The sequence below is a fragment of the Onychostoma macrolepis genome, chromosome 13 (assembly GCF_012432095.1).
Source record: "Onychostoma macrolepis isolate SWU-2019 chromosome 13, ASM1243209v1, whole genome shotgun sequence".
Taxonomy (NCBI): domain Eukaryota; kingdom Metazoa; phylum Chordata; class Actinopteri; order Cypriniformes; family Cyprinidae; genus Onychostoma; species Onychostoma macrolepis.
This window is the reverse complement of record NC_081167.1, coordinates 18,249,249-18,267,293: the sequence shown is the minus strand read 5'-3', so window position 1 is coordinate 18,267,293 and position 18,045 is coordinate 18,249,249. Positions and strand designations below refer to the sequence as shown.

At 36.8% G+C, this 18,045-nt stretch overlaps 2 protein-coding genes across 5 annotated transcripts in view; both read right to left on the bottom strand.

The window, feature by feature from the left end:
* Window positions 1-5,826, bottom strand: part of fbxw4 (F-box and WD repeat domain containing 4) — a 34,480-nt gene extending 28,654 nt beyond the window's left edge. For 2 of the 3 annotated variants that reach the window (XR_009273952.1, XM_058796132.1), the window contains exons 1-5: window positions 5,426-5,824; window positions 4,094-4,189; window positions 3,473-3,658; window positions 2,613-2,745; window positions 302-396 (exon numbers count right to left, since the gene is read on the bottom strand). Coding sequence is in view for 2 of the 3 variants with exons in the window: in XM_058796132.1 (XP_058652115.1) it covers window positions 302-396; window positions 2,613-2,745; window positions 3,473-3,658; window positions 4,094-4,189; window positions 5,426-5,610 (695 nt within the window). In the remaining variant the exon portion in view is untranslated. Of the gene's footprint in view, window positions 1-301; window positions 397-2,612; window positions 2,746-3,472; window positions 3,659-4,093; window positions 4,190-5,425 lie in introns of all 3 variants that reach the window. The other variant, XM_058796133.1, reaches the window with a different exon arrangement.
* A 5,389-nt stretch (window positions 5,827-11,215) lies between these two features.
* Window positions 11,216-17,152, bottom strand: fgf8a (fibroblast growth factor 8a). 2 transcript variants are annotated; one of them, XM_058795986.1, is made up of 5 exons: window positions 16,440-17,152; window positions 16,316-16,352; window positions 15,465-15,612; window positions 13,657-13,763; window positions 11,216-12,558 (listed from the first exon to the last, which is right to left on the bottom strand). In XM_058795986.1, the coding sequence occupies exons 1-5, from the start codon at window positions 16,469-16,471 to the stop codon at window positions 12,283-12,285; spliced, it is 600 nt and encodes a 199-aa protein (XP_058651969.1). In that variant the 5' UTR covers window positions 16,472-17,152; the 3' UTR covers window positions 11,216-12,282. The 2 variants fall into 2 exon arrangements, with proteins under 2 accessions (XP_058651969.1, XP_058651968.1); XM_058795985.1 differs by having other exon boundaries at window positions 11,217-12,558; window positions 15,465-15,645; window positions 16,440-17,149.
* Between the last annotated feature and the right edge of the window lie 893 nt (window positions 17,153-18,045).

Sequence of the window (18,045 nt, the reverse complement as noted above, 5' to 3'; positions counted from 1 at the left end):
ATGCTGGATCCCTGTCAATCTTCAAGCAACAACTGAAAACTCATCTCTTTCGACAGCACTTGACTTCATCCTAAACTTAAAAAAAAAAAAAAAATTATCTTTACTTATTCCTTCCTTTGGTAGTTTGTATTTATTTGAACAATGTCTGAGACTTGGTGTTGCAAGCACTTCGTATGTCTGATTGCCTCTTCAAGATTAATCGCTCGATGTATTCCCCAATTGTAAGTCGCTTTGGATAAAAGCGTCTGCTAAATGACTAAATGTAAATGTAAATGTAACTCAATCAGGAGTAGAGACTTACCATAGAGATGGACTGATGGCCACCGACCACACTCTGTCGTATGTGGGGATTGTATGTAAGCATTTTCCAAATCGATCAGGACTCAGAGCCCAAATCTAAAATAAAATTACAAACAGTACAAAAATCATGAGTCCGTTAGACATTAACCAGCACTCCTGTTCAAAGGTTTGGGGTTAGTATGATTTTTTTTTTAAAAAGGTGCCATAGAATGCATTGAAACAATATTTTAAATTGTTCTCTGATATCTACATAGAAGGTATGTGTACGGTGGCCGAGAGAGCTCAACACGCTGCAAATAGAAAAAGCACCAGCAAATCAAGAAAACATCTTCATCAGTTTGACAGCAGGTGGTGCAAATGCTCACAAAGCAAACAAATAAAGAAACGTGCTGCAAATAAAATTCTTTATTTGGTTATGTTGTGAGCATTTGCAGCGCGTTTCTTTATTTGTTTGCTTTTTGAGCATTTGCACCACCTGCAGTCAAACTGATGAAGACGTTTTCTTGATTTACTGGTGCATGTGTTTTCTGAAGTTGCAGCGCGTTGAGCTCTCTCGGCCTCCATATATGTGGCTTAGGTAAGGGCAAAAATTCTCCAGAAACGGTTTTACATGTCCATTTACAACCCTAGAATTTCTCCCTAGAATGAAATGGTCTGTTATCATTTTATTTGGAAGGGTCATGAATAATAATGTTGAGCTCTGCTCTGATTGGCTGTTTCACAGTCTCATTTCACATTTCTCATTTCAGTAGCTCACAGGAAGGAAACGGGGAAAATATACATTTCAATACTTTCTCTCGCAGTTATATCGTTGGGTAATTATACTTTTAAAAAAATGCGGGCATCAGGGAGCCGCTATTAATATGCGGGGCATTGAAACTTGAAACTGCTTTCGAATACACGATCGCTGTTTAGTTTCACTTTCAAGATTTGCGATCGCACGTACTCTGTTTATACTATGGGGCGGCAGTACTTACCAGACATTTTGGAAGATCAGATGCTTGTCAGTGGTGCTCAGGATATGTAAACCATTCGCCATCATCCTCAGTCATCTCTCCTTACTCTGTTTATGTGGTAAGTGAAATCTTATGTACTGTAACGTAACAGGCTAACGCTAGCAAGGAGCTAACCAAGTCCCTTTAGTGGCTCGTGTTATTTTATCAGAACGCGTTATTTGCTTTCCGTGCCTTTCTGAATACAGACACCAATCCTTCCCTGCACTTCACATCCCCTGTACAGCCTGGAACATAACATTTATTTCCATGATCTGCCATTTTCGTTGTTGTCATCGCTTGTTTCTTCACAATACCTGCAGAATTTCTGATGGTTCAGCTGGCGGCTGGCATAGAACATGGGCGGGTATATGCAAATGTTGGGGGCGTAACTATTAGTGATTCCGACTGTAACGTCACAGTCGGTGTTATGTTCTGATTTGCCTATTTTTCAGTGGTCTTTTGCATTCACGAGGTTTACATAAGAAGGAGGAAACAATGGTGTTTGAGGCTCACGGTATGTCATTTCCATGTACAGAACTCTTATTCAACTATGCCAAGGTAAATACAGTTTTCCATTCTATGGCACCTTTAAATAAATAATAATTTTATTCAGCAAAGGTTTATTAAATTGATCAAAAATAACTTTTATAATGTTACAAAAAGTATATTTCAAATAAATGCTGTGCTTCTGAACATTTACTCATCAAAAAATTCAGTTTTGCCATCACAGCAACAAATTACATTTCAAAATATATTATAACGGAAATCAGTTATTATAAATTGTAACAACCTTTCACAATATTACCTTTTTTTCTGATCACATAAATGCAGCTTTGGTGAGTATAAGACACTTCTTTCAAAAAGAGTAAAACATGTTTAATGTTTAATCTCTGAAGTATGAATTTCTGATGTCTTTCCAAGGTGTTTCTTAAATATTTATAAGTGCTAAGATGATGGGATGATTCTATACTATGACATCATACCAAATAGACCTGCTAAACAGTAGCACAGGGTCACTCTACATAGCAGCTTCAAAGCATCCTTGAATATAACTCTAATTTAAATAAATAATTGAGTAATTGGGACTGAACTGGACTGAGTCCAAATTGACAGATTTAAAGATTTACTTCCCACTGTTGCAAACTGTCTCCTGTAACAAAATTATTCTATATACTGTACATGTCACCTTCAAATTCTACTGAAAGCCACACAGTGAGTGAAAAGAAACCAATGCAAGAAACCTAGTCATGGACATACTGTAGCTACCATATTTACTTAAATTAAAACAAAAGCAAAAGATAGAGTGTACAATCTCACCTTTGCAGTCTTGTCTCTGGAGCCACTGACTATCACACCCCCTTTACAGTCAATGCAGTTCACCTCCTGATTGTGACCATAATACTCCACAGAGTAATCACTTCCTCTGTCATGAACAATTATTTTACCATCACTGAAAAAAAATGAGAAGAAGAAGAGATTTAAAAAATGAAAATAAGAAATTCAAGAAGAGCATTATAGCAAATAAACATCAATGAGATATAATTAAAAAAAACAGTTCAGGACTGCATTTTAGGATTAACTCATTGGCTATTCCTCATCAATTATAACTCAAGCCTTAACAGAATTGCAGAATATGCAGAATTGATGTTTTTCAATCTATGCTATGATGTATTTTATATTGTTCTGTACTGTATTTTATGACTGTAAACAAAATGTGTAGTAGTAGCAGTAGCAGTAGTAGTATTGATAATAATAATCATTATTATTATTATTATTATCATGTGTTGTTAAACAGCAAACTATCCCAAACAATCAAACCATAAAGTGTGGACTCACTGCATGGCTGAACTACAGTAGTTAATATTTTACTATGTTTAAATTTAGGAAATACCTAGTGGCACAATAACAAAAAAAGAGGGAAAACAAGCACATTCCTGTTTTACCATTCAAGCGAAGAATACAGGTCACTGATAGTCTCTGTGTGCTAATGGAAATTACATCAGTTTCTCATTTTAAAAAAAAAAGTGTAAAATAGTATTTTATTTTATTCAGTGACTATATAATAAGATTTGAAGAAGCAATTCCTTATCAAATCTGTTCATATGTTTCCTGACTTGATAATTATAATAAAACAATAAATAAAATAAAATAAATGACTAAAAAGAACATGGATTTACCCTCCTGCACTGATAAGGTGTGTGTCTGTCAGAGTGAATCTGCACACATCTTCTTGGTGTCCCGAGAACAGGGCCACTCGATTGTTCTTTAACTTTCCTCCCTCAGCTCTCAGATGGTACGCACTGATGTTTGCTGCCTGAGAGAGATACAGCACATCACAGTCCAGCTGTATCCACGGCAACAAGCTGTGGGCGAACAATCAAGGAATGGAAATTACTCCTACACATGTTTTTTCTGTAGCTCAATCTGTATCTTGGGGCTTAAGGTGACGAGGAGGCTAATAAAAAAACACAATAATGTCTTGTCCATATTGGCAAGGTCAACTACACACCCTAAGTCAGAGGATAAATGTCTGAAAAATATGTATTTTGGGGTTGGACTATGAAAGTATGACTTCCAACTTACTATTAAATTCCTTTTTCCCTTCTCCCTTTCAAAGTATGGGTTGGGTCACATTATAACCATTTCATTTCACTAGTTTGAGCAATTGTATTTTTGCATCTGTATATGGCTAGTTATTTTATAGACAGATTAAGTTATTTTTTACTAAGTAAGTACAAAATAAATTTGACTGGAGTTTAAAGGACTGAGGCCTATATATAGAATATAAAATAACTTACTTAATTTTCCATTTTAAAAGGACTTCTTTACGACAGACTCCATGGATCCAGTTGTGGGACACCCTCACTCTGTCCTTAAGAGGAATAGAAGGACACCTGAAAAAATTGAAGAATGTTTGAGATTATTTGAGCTTAATTTAGGTAATTGGCAAAATAAAGAAACTGCGGTATTCATGCTCCCCTATAGAAGAAGACTGAAAGGACTCTAAAATTATACGCTGCTTCTTTCTAGGTTTTCAGAATTTCCTTCCAGCAGACAGTGTAGACTGTTTAGCAGAAATGCACACTACATATATAAATTATTATATCACAGATTTAAAAATAAACAGAGCTGTCAACCTATTTGTTTGTGTGTCATTTGGGTTAACAATATAGTACAAAAATGTAGTAATAATTTTAGCTGGTGTAAGTGAGCTTATAATGCAAATGTTTTTGACTTGGCACTTTCCACAAAAAGGACACAGCACAGCATTTGAAACTTTTATCTTTTTTTAACTTCTCAACAAATGATCAGTTAAAGAAGGTGCTTAACCTGCAGAATTTGTTTTTTTTCATTTTCTATTTATTTTCTCTGGGGCTTGAAAACTTCCCAGCCCTGTCATCAAAGTTTGGAGGTAATGTCTAAATCCAGTTTAAAACCCTGATTTGTGTGATTTAACAATTTTAAAGCAAAAACATTCATTCATCATAAAATGACCCATATTTTCCATAAATAATAAAAAAACACTGTTTTTTTGTGGAATGGTTGAGCTTAGAGCTTGACAAATAAGCCCAACATTAAAATACGTGTAAAAATTAAGAAAGTGCAATGTATTATTATTACTGTTGTTGTTTGTCTTTCTGCAGATCTTCAAAATAATGTATTTTTTGGGGTCACAAATGTAAGGGTTTTCCCACATTTTTGGTAATAAGAGGAACATTTTAAAAATTTTATCTTTTACATTTTTGTGACAAGAAATTAATCGAATTATACGATAACGTTCGTTTTCGTGGAAATTGACTGAAGTGCTAGATTAATTTGGTCTAATCTAAACAATTATAGGATGAAAAAACAGGCTGACTACAATCTAACATCCTATTCATCTGCTTATAGATATTACTTTTCCAATTTGTCGTCTTCTGGCCGCTCTTACGTAGAGATTGCACCTGTAAACAAACCCCTCGTGACTATCAGCGTAAGAACGGACCTGAATCTCAACATACGCTGTTTTTGTTACGTCACGAATGCTATGAATGCCGGGTGCTCTACGCAGTCTACGTAGTTCTGTTATTTTATGCGTAGGCCGAGAACTATTAGCTAGCAACACAGCTAGTGTATCTCAAAATCCTTACAAATCTATTCCTTGTCGCGTCAAGCCAGAGTTAATAATGTCTTTAGCTATTTTCCTCCAAACAGCGTCTCTGGAGATGAACATGTAGCTTCTCTTGCACGCTTGAGAGAGGCGGCAGAGCGATCTGGGATCCAGGTAGGACAGGACGAGGAAGAGCACATCCTCGGGTAACTGAAACAGAAACATCGCGGCTTCTTCTCCAGATCAGCGCCTTTCCTCTTTTCTTTATCACGCTGTGTCTGCCTCCACTAATATGAAGGGTATTACTGAGAGGACACTCGTCGGTTTGACGCAGGAATACGCAGAAGCCCATGTTTTTCTCAAAGCGTGTAGTCACAGTAAGCGAAGGAAGCCATCACAACCAGTAGAGTCACGTGATCCACTAGAGCCAGTGACTTAAATCCATCGGGTTTTCTGTGGTACCTTTCATTCAAGCTGTATGTATGAACAGTCGCTGGAGCTCCTACTGTTTTTTTTTTGTTTGTTTTTTTTACTTCTGTTTCTGTTGATTATGATCATTTTCTCTCTTTCTCTCTCTCTATTAATTATGAAATTAAGTGAAATGTACTTTATAAATACTATATTAACATATGAAAAAAAAAAACATTCTGAAAAGGAAAAAAAAAACTTCTTTTTTCCAAAAACAAATGCAAGATGCATAATATTTGGGGATGCATATGGCATTAGATTGTAAAGAATTTATCTAGGCCTAGATATTTTTAATTACAAGCATTGAGGACTTTTTCAGTGACCCCATTTCTAGTGTAGAAAAAAAAGTTAAGGATGCACTTTTCACTTTTTACCATAATATAGAAGTTCACAAAGAGCATAACATATTTCTTATAGTGGTTTTGTCACTGATGAGCATGATAAGGATTATGATTCCTTAGAAATGTGAGTTTCATTTCTAATGCTGTCTTTTTTTATTTAAAAAATAATGAATACAATATCTGAAAAAAGACGCAGCCTGGTTTCAGTATAAACAATGTGTTTTCTAGCTCATGAGATTTTTTACAATAAAAAAAAGATCCAAAAATTGGAGAGAAAAAAAAAAGAATTAAAAAACTAATCTTAAAGTGACAAAATATAAGATTAGTCATTAAAAATTTTACTCAAACCTCTCTTTAATAAGTTGCACAGAAAAAAAAAAAACATTAGAAACTCATTTGTATTATTTAGATTTTCATTTATTTAGTAATCAAAGCCATTTTACACTATTATGAGCTTATACATTGAAGAAGCAACAAAAAACAAATAAACAATCATTGGCAATTTAACATGTTTAAAGCATGTTTTAATGCATACATTGATTAGGGACTTATTTGAAAGTAATTGCTTTATCTCATAGATTTGTGAAACTATTTATCAAAACAACACAAAGACATGCAATAAAAGAGGCATTTCACAGTCCAGACACAGAATTGAGGTTTGTTATTATTCGTCTTCTCCTCTCATCTCTTGTGCCTCTATAGACGTTATTTCACTGAAGACATGCTCAGTTGCTTGTGGAATGCAATTTTGTTCTTTTCTTCTGTCGGCCTGTCCTCCAATCACTCAGCTTGTCCACCCCTCACTCTATGGCACATTCAATTGCCTTGATGTTTTTCTTCTTCTTCCTCTTCTTTTTGTATGGTGAGTGTCTTGTAATTGACAGAGGACCCCATCTCATGTAAGCATTCACCGCTTGTCATTCTACAACATGTTTTTTATATTAGTGCCACAATGGGGCCATTTGATCCTAGGTTATGGTATGTGATTGTCAGTAATGCGACTACTTGGTGGCTGCCTTTGTTTGAACCAAAGTGGTGGCCTGACCTCAGCCCATTCAGTGCGGTGACCAAGTTACGCAGGCCTCTGTATCCTTTTACTTTTCCCTATCTCCTTTACGGAGACGAGTTCAGTTCAATGCACTGTCACAGATATTACCTTTAACAGCTTTAACAGCCTCATCCTCTTTCTCTCTGTTGCTATAGAAATCATGGTTTACAGACTTCACTGCTAATGTTTTGCATGTTTTACCAACACTAAAATGAGTGCATAAGCTGTGTAAAACATCAAGAAGGAAATCGAAATCAAAGGAATATCAATATGATATTTTGTCAATGAACATTGTGAATTTATTGCTTTAGGTACTAAACTAATGTTCAAAAGTTTGAGACTTGTTTTAAAAAAAGGATCTAAAAATACAGTTAAAAACAGTAATATCGTTCAATATTATTACCATTTAAAATAACTAGTTTTCTGTGTTATATTTTAAAATATAATTCATTCCTGGGAGGGCAAATCTGAACAAGCAGCCATTACTTCAGTCTGATGTGGAGCTCAAGAAACGTCCTTGCAGAATAAAAGTATTCATTTCTTTCAAAACCTTTTCAACAGGTTTTCCCAAAATTAAAATTCTGGCATTATTTTTTCATTCTAATGTCGTTCCAAATGATTTGTAAGTATCAAGTGCTATAATGAGAAAAAAACAACAAAACTGAAGTCATATTCATGGAAAAGCTCTGTTTGGTACATTCATAAGAGATGTTTAATTCAATTTGAATCAGTCTTTTGAGTTGGATCTTTTCAGTGAATCACTGATCCTGTTAAAAACATTCCTAGTGATTCATTCACAACTTGGACTGATCCGGTTCTTGAGTTGAAGTCACTGACTCAATGATCCAGTCACGGCAATTCTCAAGTTAACAGCTCACTGGAGGGGAAGATTATCAGTTAATAATGACTTACATTTGTGTCTGTTTCTCATACAAAGGTATTGTATGCCTTGGAATATGGTGCATTAGTCATACAGACTCCTATAATGGTGCTTTTTCCCCTTTAGAAGCTCAGCAGATAAAAGATTCTTCAGAAAAATGTTACACATAAAAATGTATTAATTAATAATTACATATTTTACATATTTGTGCGAACAGTTCCTGTAGATGAAACATGTTGTACCTCAATTTATTAACCTCTGAAATTCAGGTACTCTGAATAACTGTGTCCCAGATACTGCAGTTCTAAAAAAAATCATTTATGGTTGGCTTTCCAGCTGAATTGTCATGACTGAAAGGAGATGAAGAAGGAGGGGGAATCTTCCCTTTTGATCTTTTTAGAGGGGTGCAGGGTGCTCTGTGTGGCTGGCAAACACATTTAGCCTGTAATTGTTCAGATCATTCAGACAATCAGCCTTAGAAATGCATGGGCAAACAAAAGATTACAGCTCCAATTGGAAAAGTCAACAGTTCCTCCATATGTCCCATATACAAACAGTCAAACTGTCATGTCCCATCTTCTCTTTGAACAATGTTTGCATGTAATTTATAACTTAGTGATTGGCTGCTGGCTTGTGCGCTCTAGGAATACAGCCAATATAGTGTTGCTATTTTTGTGACATGAACTTAAATTTCCATCTCATGCATTGTTGCTTTGATACAACCATGCTGCTCCTCTCCTTTCCGTGAATCAGTGTGTAAATTATTCAGCAGATTTACTACAATAAGTTCAGACTTTTAGTATAGACTTTTAATGGCTTGTTCATTGCAAAGACTACAGATGTCTTATGGGTGCTAGAAAGAGCACTCAAGTTGGACTTGCATTATCTCAACCCATGTTTCCTCCATTGAGCTCCAATTTGCAGGAAGGGTTTTATGACCAGGGTTAGGCAGAATGTGAAGTAAAGGCAGCTTAGAGGTCTGGGTCATCCCATTCTCTCACCCCTGCCATTCTGCCAGTTCAGCAGGGGGGCTTGTACAAGTCTAAATTGCTCCCTAAGCAAATTAAGAAGGTAGCCCTGTTTGTTTATCAGGGGTTAAGGATGACGGTTGCAGCTCAATAAAATGGATGAAAGCAGTTTTGCGTCCCCTCTTTCTCAGTGGAATTGCTCTTCATTTGCATGGCATCACAAGCTGCACAGAAGGTGCGATTTTTCCCACAACCTGCTGGATCCCCTGGGTTTCTTACAACTTTATGGTCATGGAGACAAATTTAAGGGGAAACTGAAACCTGATAATGCAGAATAACCATGGCAAATGATCAAGGTCTGTTAATCAATAGCAGACGTCATCAATGTGAAAAAACAAGGAGTCAATTGGTGGTTCCGGTGGTTCATTTATTTGATAACACCGTCACCAAACTAAAAGCTTGGGGGACATCAAAACATGTGCATGAACTCTTTTTATTTGACTTTAAATACCTGGTTTTCTGGGTGTATTTTAGATCTAGTTCCTGGTCACCAATTAGTTTAAAAAACAAAAAAAACATTTTAATCATATTTTTCATTCACGGTTTTGCCTTACGTTGTCCCGTGGTGTGACAAATTACAAATATTACAAAAATAGTTTAAAATTGTTTCACTCAGACAACTTTGACTCAGAAAATGCTAGTAAATTTCACCAACTATTACAAAGAAACAGCAATGTGTTACTATTGAACTAAACGTGCCATTTTGAAGTAGGAAAAAAATGAAATGGTATTTTCTGGTAAAACGTGCTACAATTATCTTTGTTTTTACAAAATTTGTACAACTTTGAAAAATGATTTTTATAGTGTATGTGCATGTACATATTTTAATATGGTTGTATGCTTGTGTGATTTGTTGGTGTTTTCCTAATCCCTTTTTAAATATCATGAAATAAAATCTCTCAAATCTCAAAAAATTGAAATCTATTTAAATTAACATTTGCCTTATAATCTTAAATCTGCCCTTTTTTGTTTGTCAGTTTTAGATTTAAAACTTGTACGGTTTGTATCCTAAGTATTTTATTTAGAAATGTCAGGAAGCTTTTTCCCTTAATTGATTACCATCCATTGAACTGGATTACACTGTCGGTCCATCACAGCTGAATGGAACTAAACCAGCATACTAGAAAGTCAAAGAAACGTTCTGAAGCTCTGGCCTTTCTAGGAGTTTGACCTCTGCACCCTGGCTCAGCTACTAGCATAACATGAGGCAGAACACATGGCGTATTACACCATAAAAACAATGCCAGCCTTTGCTAATGTACCTGTATAACACATTTTTCAATGATGCATGAGATGTGTCAAGCCAACACTAATTAGAGGATGATTTTTGGCTGAATCGGTTAGAATTTTATGATGCAATTAATTTGATTAAAAAGGGATCGGAATTTTTTTCCCTCTGATCGTAATTTACATAGCATTATAACTGCAGTAATGCATATCTCAGGCTGAGAGGAGTCATTAATAATCTTCCTCATCACAGACAAGAGCATGATAGTGATCTCACACCACAAATCCCCGGTTCTCGTTTTCTCACTATACGCTGCCCTCTGATCTTGGCTTTCGGCTCCTTGGAACCCTGTCCACAAACACACAGCACCCCTGCCCGGACAAAACAGATACCCCTCCAATCAGATTAAGCTACAGGGAGTTAAAGGTCTGAGATTAAACAAAAACACCTGAGCGAGGGTGAGGAGACGGGGCCAGGGAGCCGTAGTGTGTCCGGTTCAACCAGAGGAGAGACCAAACAGTGTAGCCCCCCTGGAGAGACAGTCCTACTGAGCTGTTGACCTGAGCTGTGCCATTCCAAACATTCTGGGGGGAGAGACCCAGTATCTCCATCTCACTCTGTACTGGTCTCTAACCAGAAGGGTTATGCAAACAATGGTGGTATTTATTATGATGCTATTGCATAATGACAAGTTGTTTCATACAAAGACCGCACTGGCCTAATTTTCTATGGACAAGGCCATTGGAACGTCTAGAACACTTCTGGAAAAGACCTTTTGACTATTTTTAACTATGTATAGATGCCTTTTATCCACTTATTTTGTGTGTTATTTAAAGGGTTAGTCACCCAAAAATGAAATGATTCCATTACTTATTCACCATCGTGTAATTTCAAAACTGTATGGCTTTATTTCTTCTGTGGAAAACAAAAAGAAGATATTTTGAAAAATGTCCAAATAATCAGTCCATGGATGTTTTCCACAAACATTTTTTTAAAGATATCTTCTTGTATGTTCCACAGAACAAAGAAAGGTTGGGAACGACAGTTTTGGAAAAGTGCATATTAGAACAGAACATATTAGACAAAAGACATCAGTATCCTAAGGTAAATTTATTACAGGTTTTTAAATAAATATTTCCATCATTAAAATTATTTTACACATCCTCAAATAAAAATATATTTATATTTGTATAAAAAAAAACCAGACAAACAAAATGCAACAAAGAACAAAAGCTTTTCCTACAGTCCGTACAATGCATTTATACACCTTGGAATTTACAGTTTAAACCACGGTAGGAAACCTGCGATAATCAAAATGTAGCTGCCACATTTAAATATGTATTTAAAGCTCTGTTTGCTTTAACCGTGTTTATCTCCAGAGAGTTCCAGAATCAAGAACCAGAGAGGTTACTGAGAGATGAGCTGGGTATCTTATCGCTGGGTGGTCGAGAGGTGCCCCGGCTGCCTGTGTAACCGAATACAGCCTTGTGTTGTCAGTGCATTCTCTCAGGCCCTTCAAGTCCCCTTGAGCAGCAATACGAAGAGTTATAAATTACTCTAAAACCATCGAAATCAAATGAAACCAAAGCAGATCAAGAGAGGATAGATGGATGAAGTCCACGTACTACTAAAAAGTCAGCACTTACACGTCCCGTGCTTCACTTTTCTATACTCTTACACAGGTCAGTACTAAAAGTCAGGGGTACAAAAATAGATCTCTTTTTTTTTTCTCGAGATGTTTTTTTGTCTTTTTTTGTTATTCCTGAAAATTCATAAAAAACTAAAGGTTAGGTATATTGTTGCTCAGTACAAAAAAATGTTTGTAGGAGTCCACAAGAGGAGTCTGTTCATTGTTTCAGAAAGTCTCTCGCTCTCTGTCCTCTCCTTTTCTCCGGCTTCACTCTTCAACGCTCTCCTGAGTAGCGGGTGCGTTTAGTCCGTCTGTTGAAAGGGTAGTTGATGAAATCAAAGGGTCTGTGCTCTGCGATTTGGTGTCCCTTGGGCAGCCTCTTCATGAAGTGGACTTCCCGCTGGTGTTGCCTGGTTTTGGAGCCCTTGCGAGGTCTGCCTTTGCGTGTGAAGGCCATGTACCAGCCTTCATACTTCACATTCTGTAGAGCTGTGTAGTTGTTCTCCAGGACAATCTCTGTGAAAATGCAGTCTTTGCCCTGACCGTTTCTCTGTGAGGACAAGATAAAGACAAAACTTTAGCTCCTGATTGATGGGAAATATGAAGCTTATCGAAAAGTATTTTGGAAAAGGTCTGCTCCAGTTTACATAGGGCTTCCCCACATGCACACAGCATATGCTTAAGTCATTACGATCCCAGATCAAGAGGGAGAAATGACAGCAGAAGCCAATGACTTTCCCCTTTCAGTAAACACCAGGGCGGATTCATCCTCTGAGAAAAATACTTCTTATACTGTTCATTATATAGGCATAAACCGTATTACGTTGAGTCCAGAAGGTATTACGGTAATATTTTACTTTCTGCAGGACATTGAACAATAAAAACACTATATGGTAAAGCTAGTTTTCCCTTTATATAGGCATCGCATCATTGTACGTTCATAACAACAGGACCTTTAAACGTTATCCGGCCAGTAAATGCAAACGGGGTAAGGAGCCAAACCAGGAGTCCAAACCTTTCCCAGCCTCTTAACAAAATGGCCTGTTAAAAATCTCAAATCCAAAACGCTTGCATATCAACCAATAAAAAACAACAACAGAAAAAAACCCTCTCTCATGCAGGCTGTCGTTGGGCGGCCAATATGTCAGATAGCATAAGATCAGGGGTGCCAAGCAGATGGTCCACCTGGCAGGGTGCTGGGAGGTGGGGGCCGAACCTCCATCCCACTTTATTACCATTCACAGCAAGGAGAAGGCACAAATCCACATTGGAACAAGAGTAGCCAGCTAAAAAAGGAAGAAAGATCCCATTCTTCACACTCGATTTTACCCACTGCAACCAGGAAACGTCTGGTGCCCACTATAAGATAAAAATCGAACTCTTGTTTGATTATTTGAAGGAACTCCTTAATAATCATAAAATCAGGGACGTCCACAAGCAATTGAATGCTGAAACTACTGCATGACTATATGAGTGATATTTCTGAATTTCTAATTTATCTGATCTTTCTCTTCTTATTCTCATTCATCAAAAACCTTTCAATCCGAACAGAAACGTGACTGAAACATATGCTGTGTGTATAACCGAATATGTAAACTGAGCACTATTATCCGTGACAAAATTATTATATAATGACTTTTTCTCATACCTTGCCAATCAGTTTCCCTCTTCTGTTCATACAGATGTAATATCCTGTTTCAGCTCCTTTAATTCGAACTCGACTCCCAAATGTGTCTGTCTCCACTATGAGTTTGGCTGGAAAAAGGAAAGAAGATTTTTTTATTAGTTGTGACTTGGAAAATCTAAATTATAATCAGTCAATCAATGGGAAAATTTCATGAGTAAACACATGTGCACATATGCACACTGGCATAAATATGTGAAATCTAAAGGGATGACTCTTTAGGACTTATGTAAGCTTAAATTCTAGCAGAATGATAAAAACATATGCACTTCAATTCTTCTGGAAGGAACCAAAGGCTTCCTGGCAGGACTTTCAACTTTTTACCTTTTATGTAAGTACATAAACAATATGTAAGTCATCCATGTACCAAAAAATAAACAACAAAGAACAAGAACTTTTACATTTTTGAGTTAAATGCATCATTTAAAAATACAAATATACAATAATACTTTTAAAAATCGCTTATTTATTTATTTTTTATTCATTATTAAATGTACAATAACAGTTCAGGTGTATTATAAGAAAATCAAGGCAGTGTTTGCAGGGAAATTGACTTTCCATGATATATATTCTCCATGCCAAGAATTAGCACTTGCAGCCATTCTCTGATTCAGCCCCCGTACTCTGAGTGATCGTAAAGAGTTACGGTTCAAATGGAGGGGGTCAGATAACCTGCTGGTGAAGAGCCTAACCACAAGCCCAGAGCCGGAGCCAGGCACTGGCCCGAACTAACAGCCCTGCTGTCTCTACAACATGCTCAGGTGACATGGATGTCACCAAAACCATGCAGAGCTAGAGCCAGGCTTCCAAAAATACCACAACAGAGCTGGTAATTATTGGGTTTGCATGTGGAGAAACCACATAAGTGAGAGCTACAAATAAAAGAGATCTGATTTAGGGAAAGTAACAAATTAAATATGTAAATGAATCGTTTTTATTCTGTTCGTAATGTTTATCTGTTTGACATTTTTTGTGAGGAGCTTTTACCATATTTTAACTTGTGATTGTATAAATGATCATATTAAACTAATAGAACACTTAATACACATTAATCATAGAACTGATCCTTGAAATACTTAAAACAGTTAGAATTAGGCTCTATGAGATCTGTCATCAGGACCGAATGACCGTAGAAAGCAAATGTGAGGGTCAGAATTCGGCTAGACATATTTTCATCCTGAGCTGGTCGGGAGAGGAGGGGAACGTTCTTCAGGAAATGTTCAGAAGGTTGAAGTAAGATGAGTTCTAATGGCTCTTCCAGACCCGCGCGTCTCTCTAGAGACTCACCTTCAACAATCTAGAATCCATTTAACATTTTTTTGCACTCCACTGCTTTTTTAACTTCACCAACTGACCAGATGCCCAACAATTCAAATGCAGTGTACCACAGAGATCCACAAAATAAAGAAACATAAATACAGATCCAGATAGACCCAAAAATGGCATTTGCAGATTGATATCATCTATAGTTCACAAAAAGCTTTTCATTCTAGTTCTTCAGAAAACTTCTATGTAGCTGTGCTTTAGACACTTGAAATCTATTAGAACCTACAATGAAATGGCTTTTTGATCTCTAAAGAACAATACAGTGAACTCAATACAGCTAAAAAAAAAAAAAAAAAAAAAACCCCACTGAAGAACCGTATTAAACATGTTCTGTAATGCATTTAGATATATTTCCATGCAAAACGCCAAAGCGTCACAGAAGGTTTCATGGTTTGTGTAAACAGATTACATGATTTTGTGCAAGATAAATAATGAGATGCTCTTACCATGAGCGTCACCATCCTCGGCCATTGCGTTGATTTTCTTGTTGGCCAGAACTTGCACGTGCTTGCCACTGGTTCGACTGTAAAGCTGGTAGGTCCGGATTAGTCTACGGCTGACCCGGTCCGTCACCTTACTTTGCTCACTCACATGCTGTGTAAAATTAGGCGGGGACTGAATGGTTACCTGTCAGAAATTAAATACCATATAATCAATACCTGCACAAATTGCTTCATCATTCGTTAATACGGGCCTATAAATTACACCGCGCTCCAATATAATCATTTAAAAATAGGCCAAATGCAATCGAAACGAGAAAACGTATCAGTAACGTATTTATTTTTAATTGTGGAATTTAGAAAACGAAATGCGCTATTAAGAAAAGTGTTTTTTGTGGCTTAAAATAAATTACATTTCAAGCCAAACTGCCCTAAACGCTTAAGTCGAGCCCTTTATGTTATTATGTCCCCACGACATGTTTCCTCACTGACTCAAGGCTGGCATACTTCACGCGCTCATGCCCACGCGCCTGTGCCAGTACGTTAGTGTTACCTGCCAGGTTACGGCGCCCACTGTGATACCCATCTGATAAGAATATCCTCTCCCATCGCACTTTTAGTGCCTTTTAATTTAACTGCTATACGTGCATTTCTATGCATATATAAAAAATACAAAATTTAAATCTTAATTTAGGAGCGCGCGCACTCTGTAGCTATATTATTTAGGCTAAGTATGGAGCGGATATATTAGAGTAATAGTGCTTTACAGTTTCTCTAACAATATGTGTAGGTAAATTAAAATAAGAAGCATTTAATAAAATGGCAGTAAAAAGCATATTTAAAGATGTTGTACATACCTGAGCATAGTAGCAAAACGCAAAGAGGTGAAGAAATCTGCAAGAAGAGAGAAAATCTCACATTACACTCTGGAAAGCGAAGCAGTTAATGTGTGAAAACAAATAATAAAGGAAATACACTTACAGATAACTCAATCGTGATGGTATGAGCCTCATGTTGCTGGAATGGAAGGGCCTCACAGAAAAAAAAAAAAAAAAAAAATTGTGTGTAATTTGCAAAGATTTAAAAAACAAAAATCAGGTTTTCCCGTTGAAATGTATAAAGTCCTGCGCTGGTATCCAAACTGTGACTCGCAACATATGATGAACAGATCAACTGGCAAATTACGAGATCTGCTGCTCAGAGGCAGAAAAAAATGTTCAGGATTTTTTTCAGACTGACACCGGTGACAAGTATAAGCACTAACTGGATTTCCTTCACAAGAACGAGAATAACAAATAAGTGCACTTAACGCAAAACTCACAGCATGTAAACGATTTAGGCTACTTTTCAAGTTTTAGCGAAAGCGCTTCTGATGCACCTAATCATACAGACTCAAGTCCCGTGCAGTCCATGAAGGTGAGGAGCGCAGGAGAAATAGATCCCTTGACGTTTGATCCAGTCTGACTCCTGCGTGAATGTCAGTCAGAGGAGGCAGGACAGTGCATCTGATGAGCTTTCTTCAAGAAGCAGTGCTGCTGGACTCTCTTATCCCCTCCTCTTCTCCCATTGCCAGTCAGTCTCCAATGTCAACCCCGCTCGCGCTAACACCCCTGGTTAAAATGGTAGGGTTGGTCCTGGAGGAACAAGCCCCCTTTTCAATAGAACAAAAGCAGGGGGGTCTCACCCAAACCCCCACCCCCGAACCATTTTTAAATATGCCTTCACCTGAGTCCATAAGCACTCGGAGGAGCTTAGAGGAGCGCGCGTTCATATGCTTGGTTAATATAAAAAACGTCAAGTTATTTACAATCATTCATTTAGGACTTTACTTAACAGGAAATAACAAATAAAATATTTAAAAAACATAACAATAAAAATATATATTCTCAAGCAAACCTACAATAATCAAACATCAAGTAGCCTAGCTAAAATTGGTGATTTCTGATTTCAAAACTGAAACCGAGGCTATTGTGCAAGGCAGCAGACTGCAGAACTGGTTTGCCGCTGACTTGTGTATTGCAAAAGGAAAGTGTGAGACATATTAAAAGGATTACAGACGATTAGCGTTTTTTTTCCTCAAAAGAAAAATCCCTAAAACATCAGAAGGATAACACAGGTGTGAAGTGTCCCATTTCTTGTCAAGCACTGACAATGCACTTTAAACTCACATAAAAGTCTGTAAGAATCTGTCATTAAATGGCAAACCTCTGATATGTTATTTCATGTTAGGCTGCATTTTATACTAAATCAGGCATAATACTAAATTAAAACTGATCTGAAATGTCATTTAAATGCATTTAATGTTAACTAAATATATATACTTCGAATATTAGCCTAAATAAGAATGTGAGATGTGCGAATATCACGAAACAAACAATTAGTCAAGCAAAGAAAAAGATCAAGTCGATCAATCTATTTCTAATCTGAACTAATTAAACGTCAAAATAAATCAACCCCACCCTCCATTATGTTACTTTTCAAAAACCGACATCAGAGTAAATTCTGATTGCCCACCATCACTCAAGAGAGGTCGCCCTTTAATCGCAGGTTTTTAAACGGGTAAATGCCTTATAGCCCACGCCCGTCA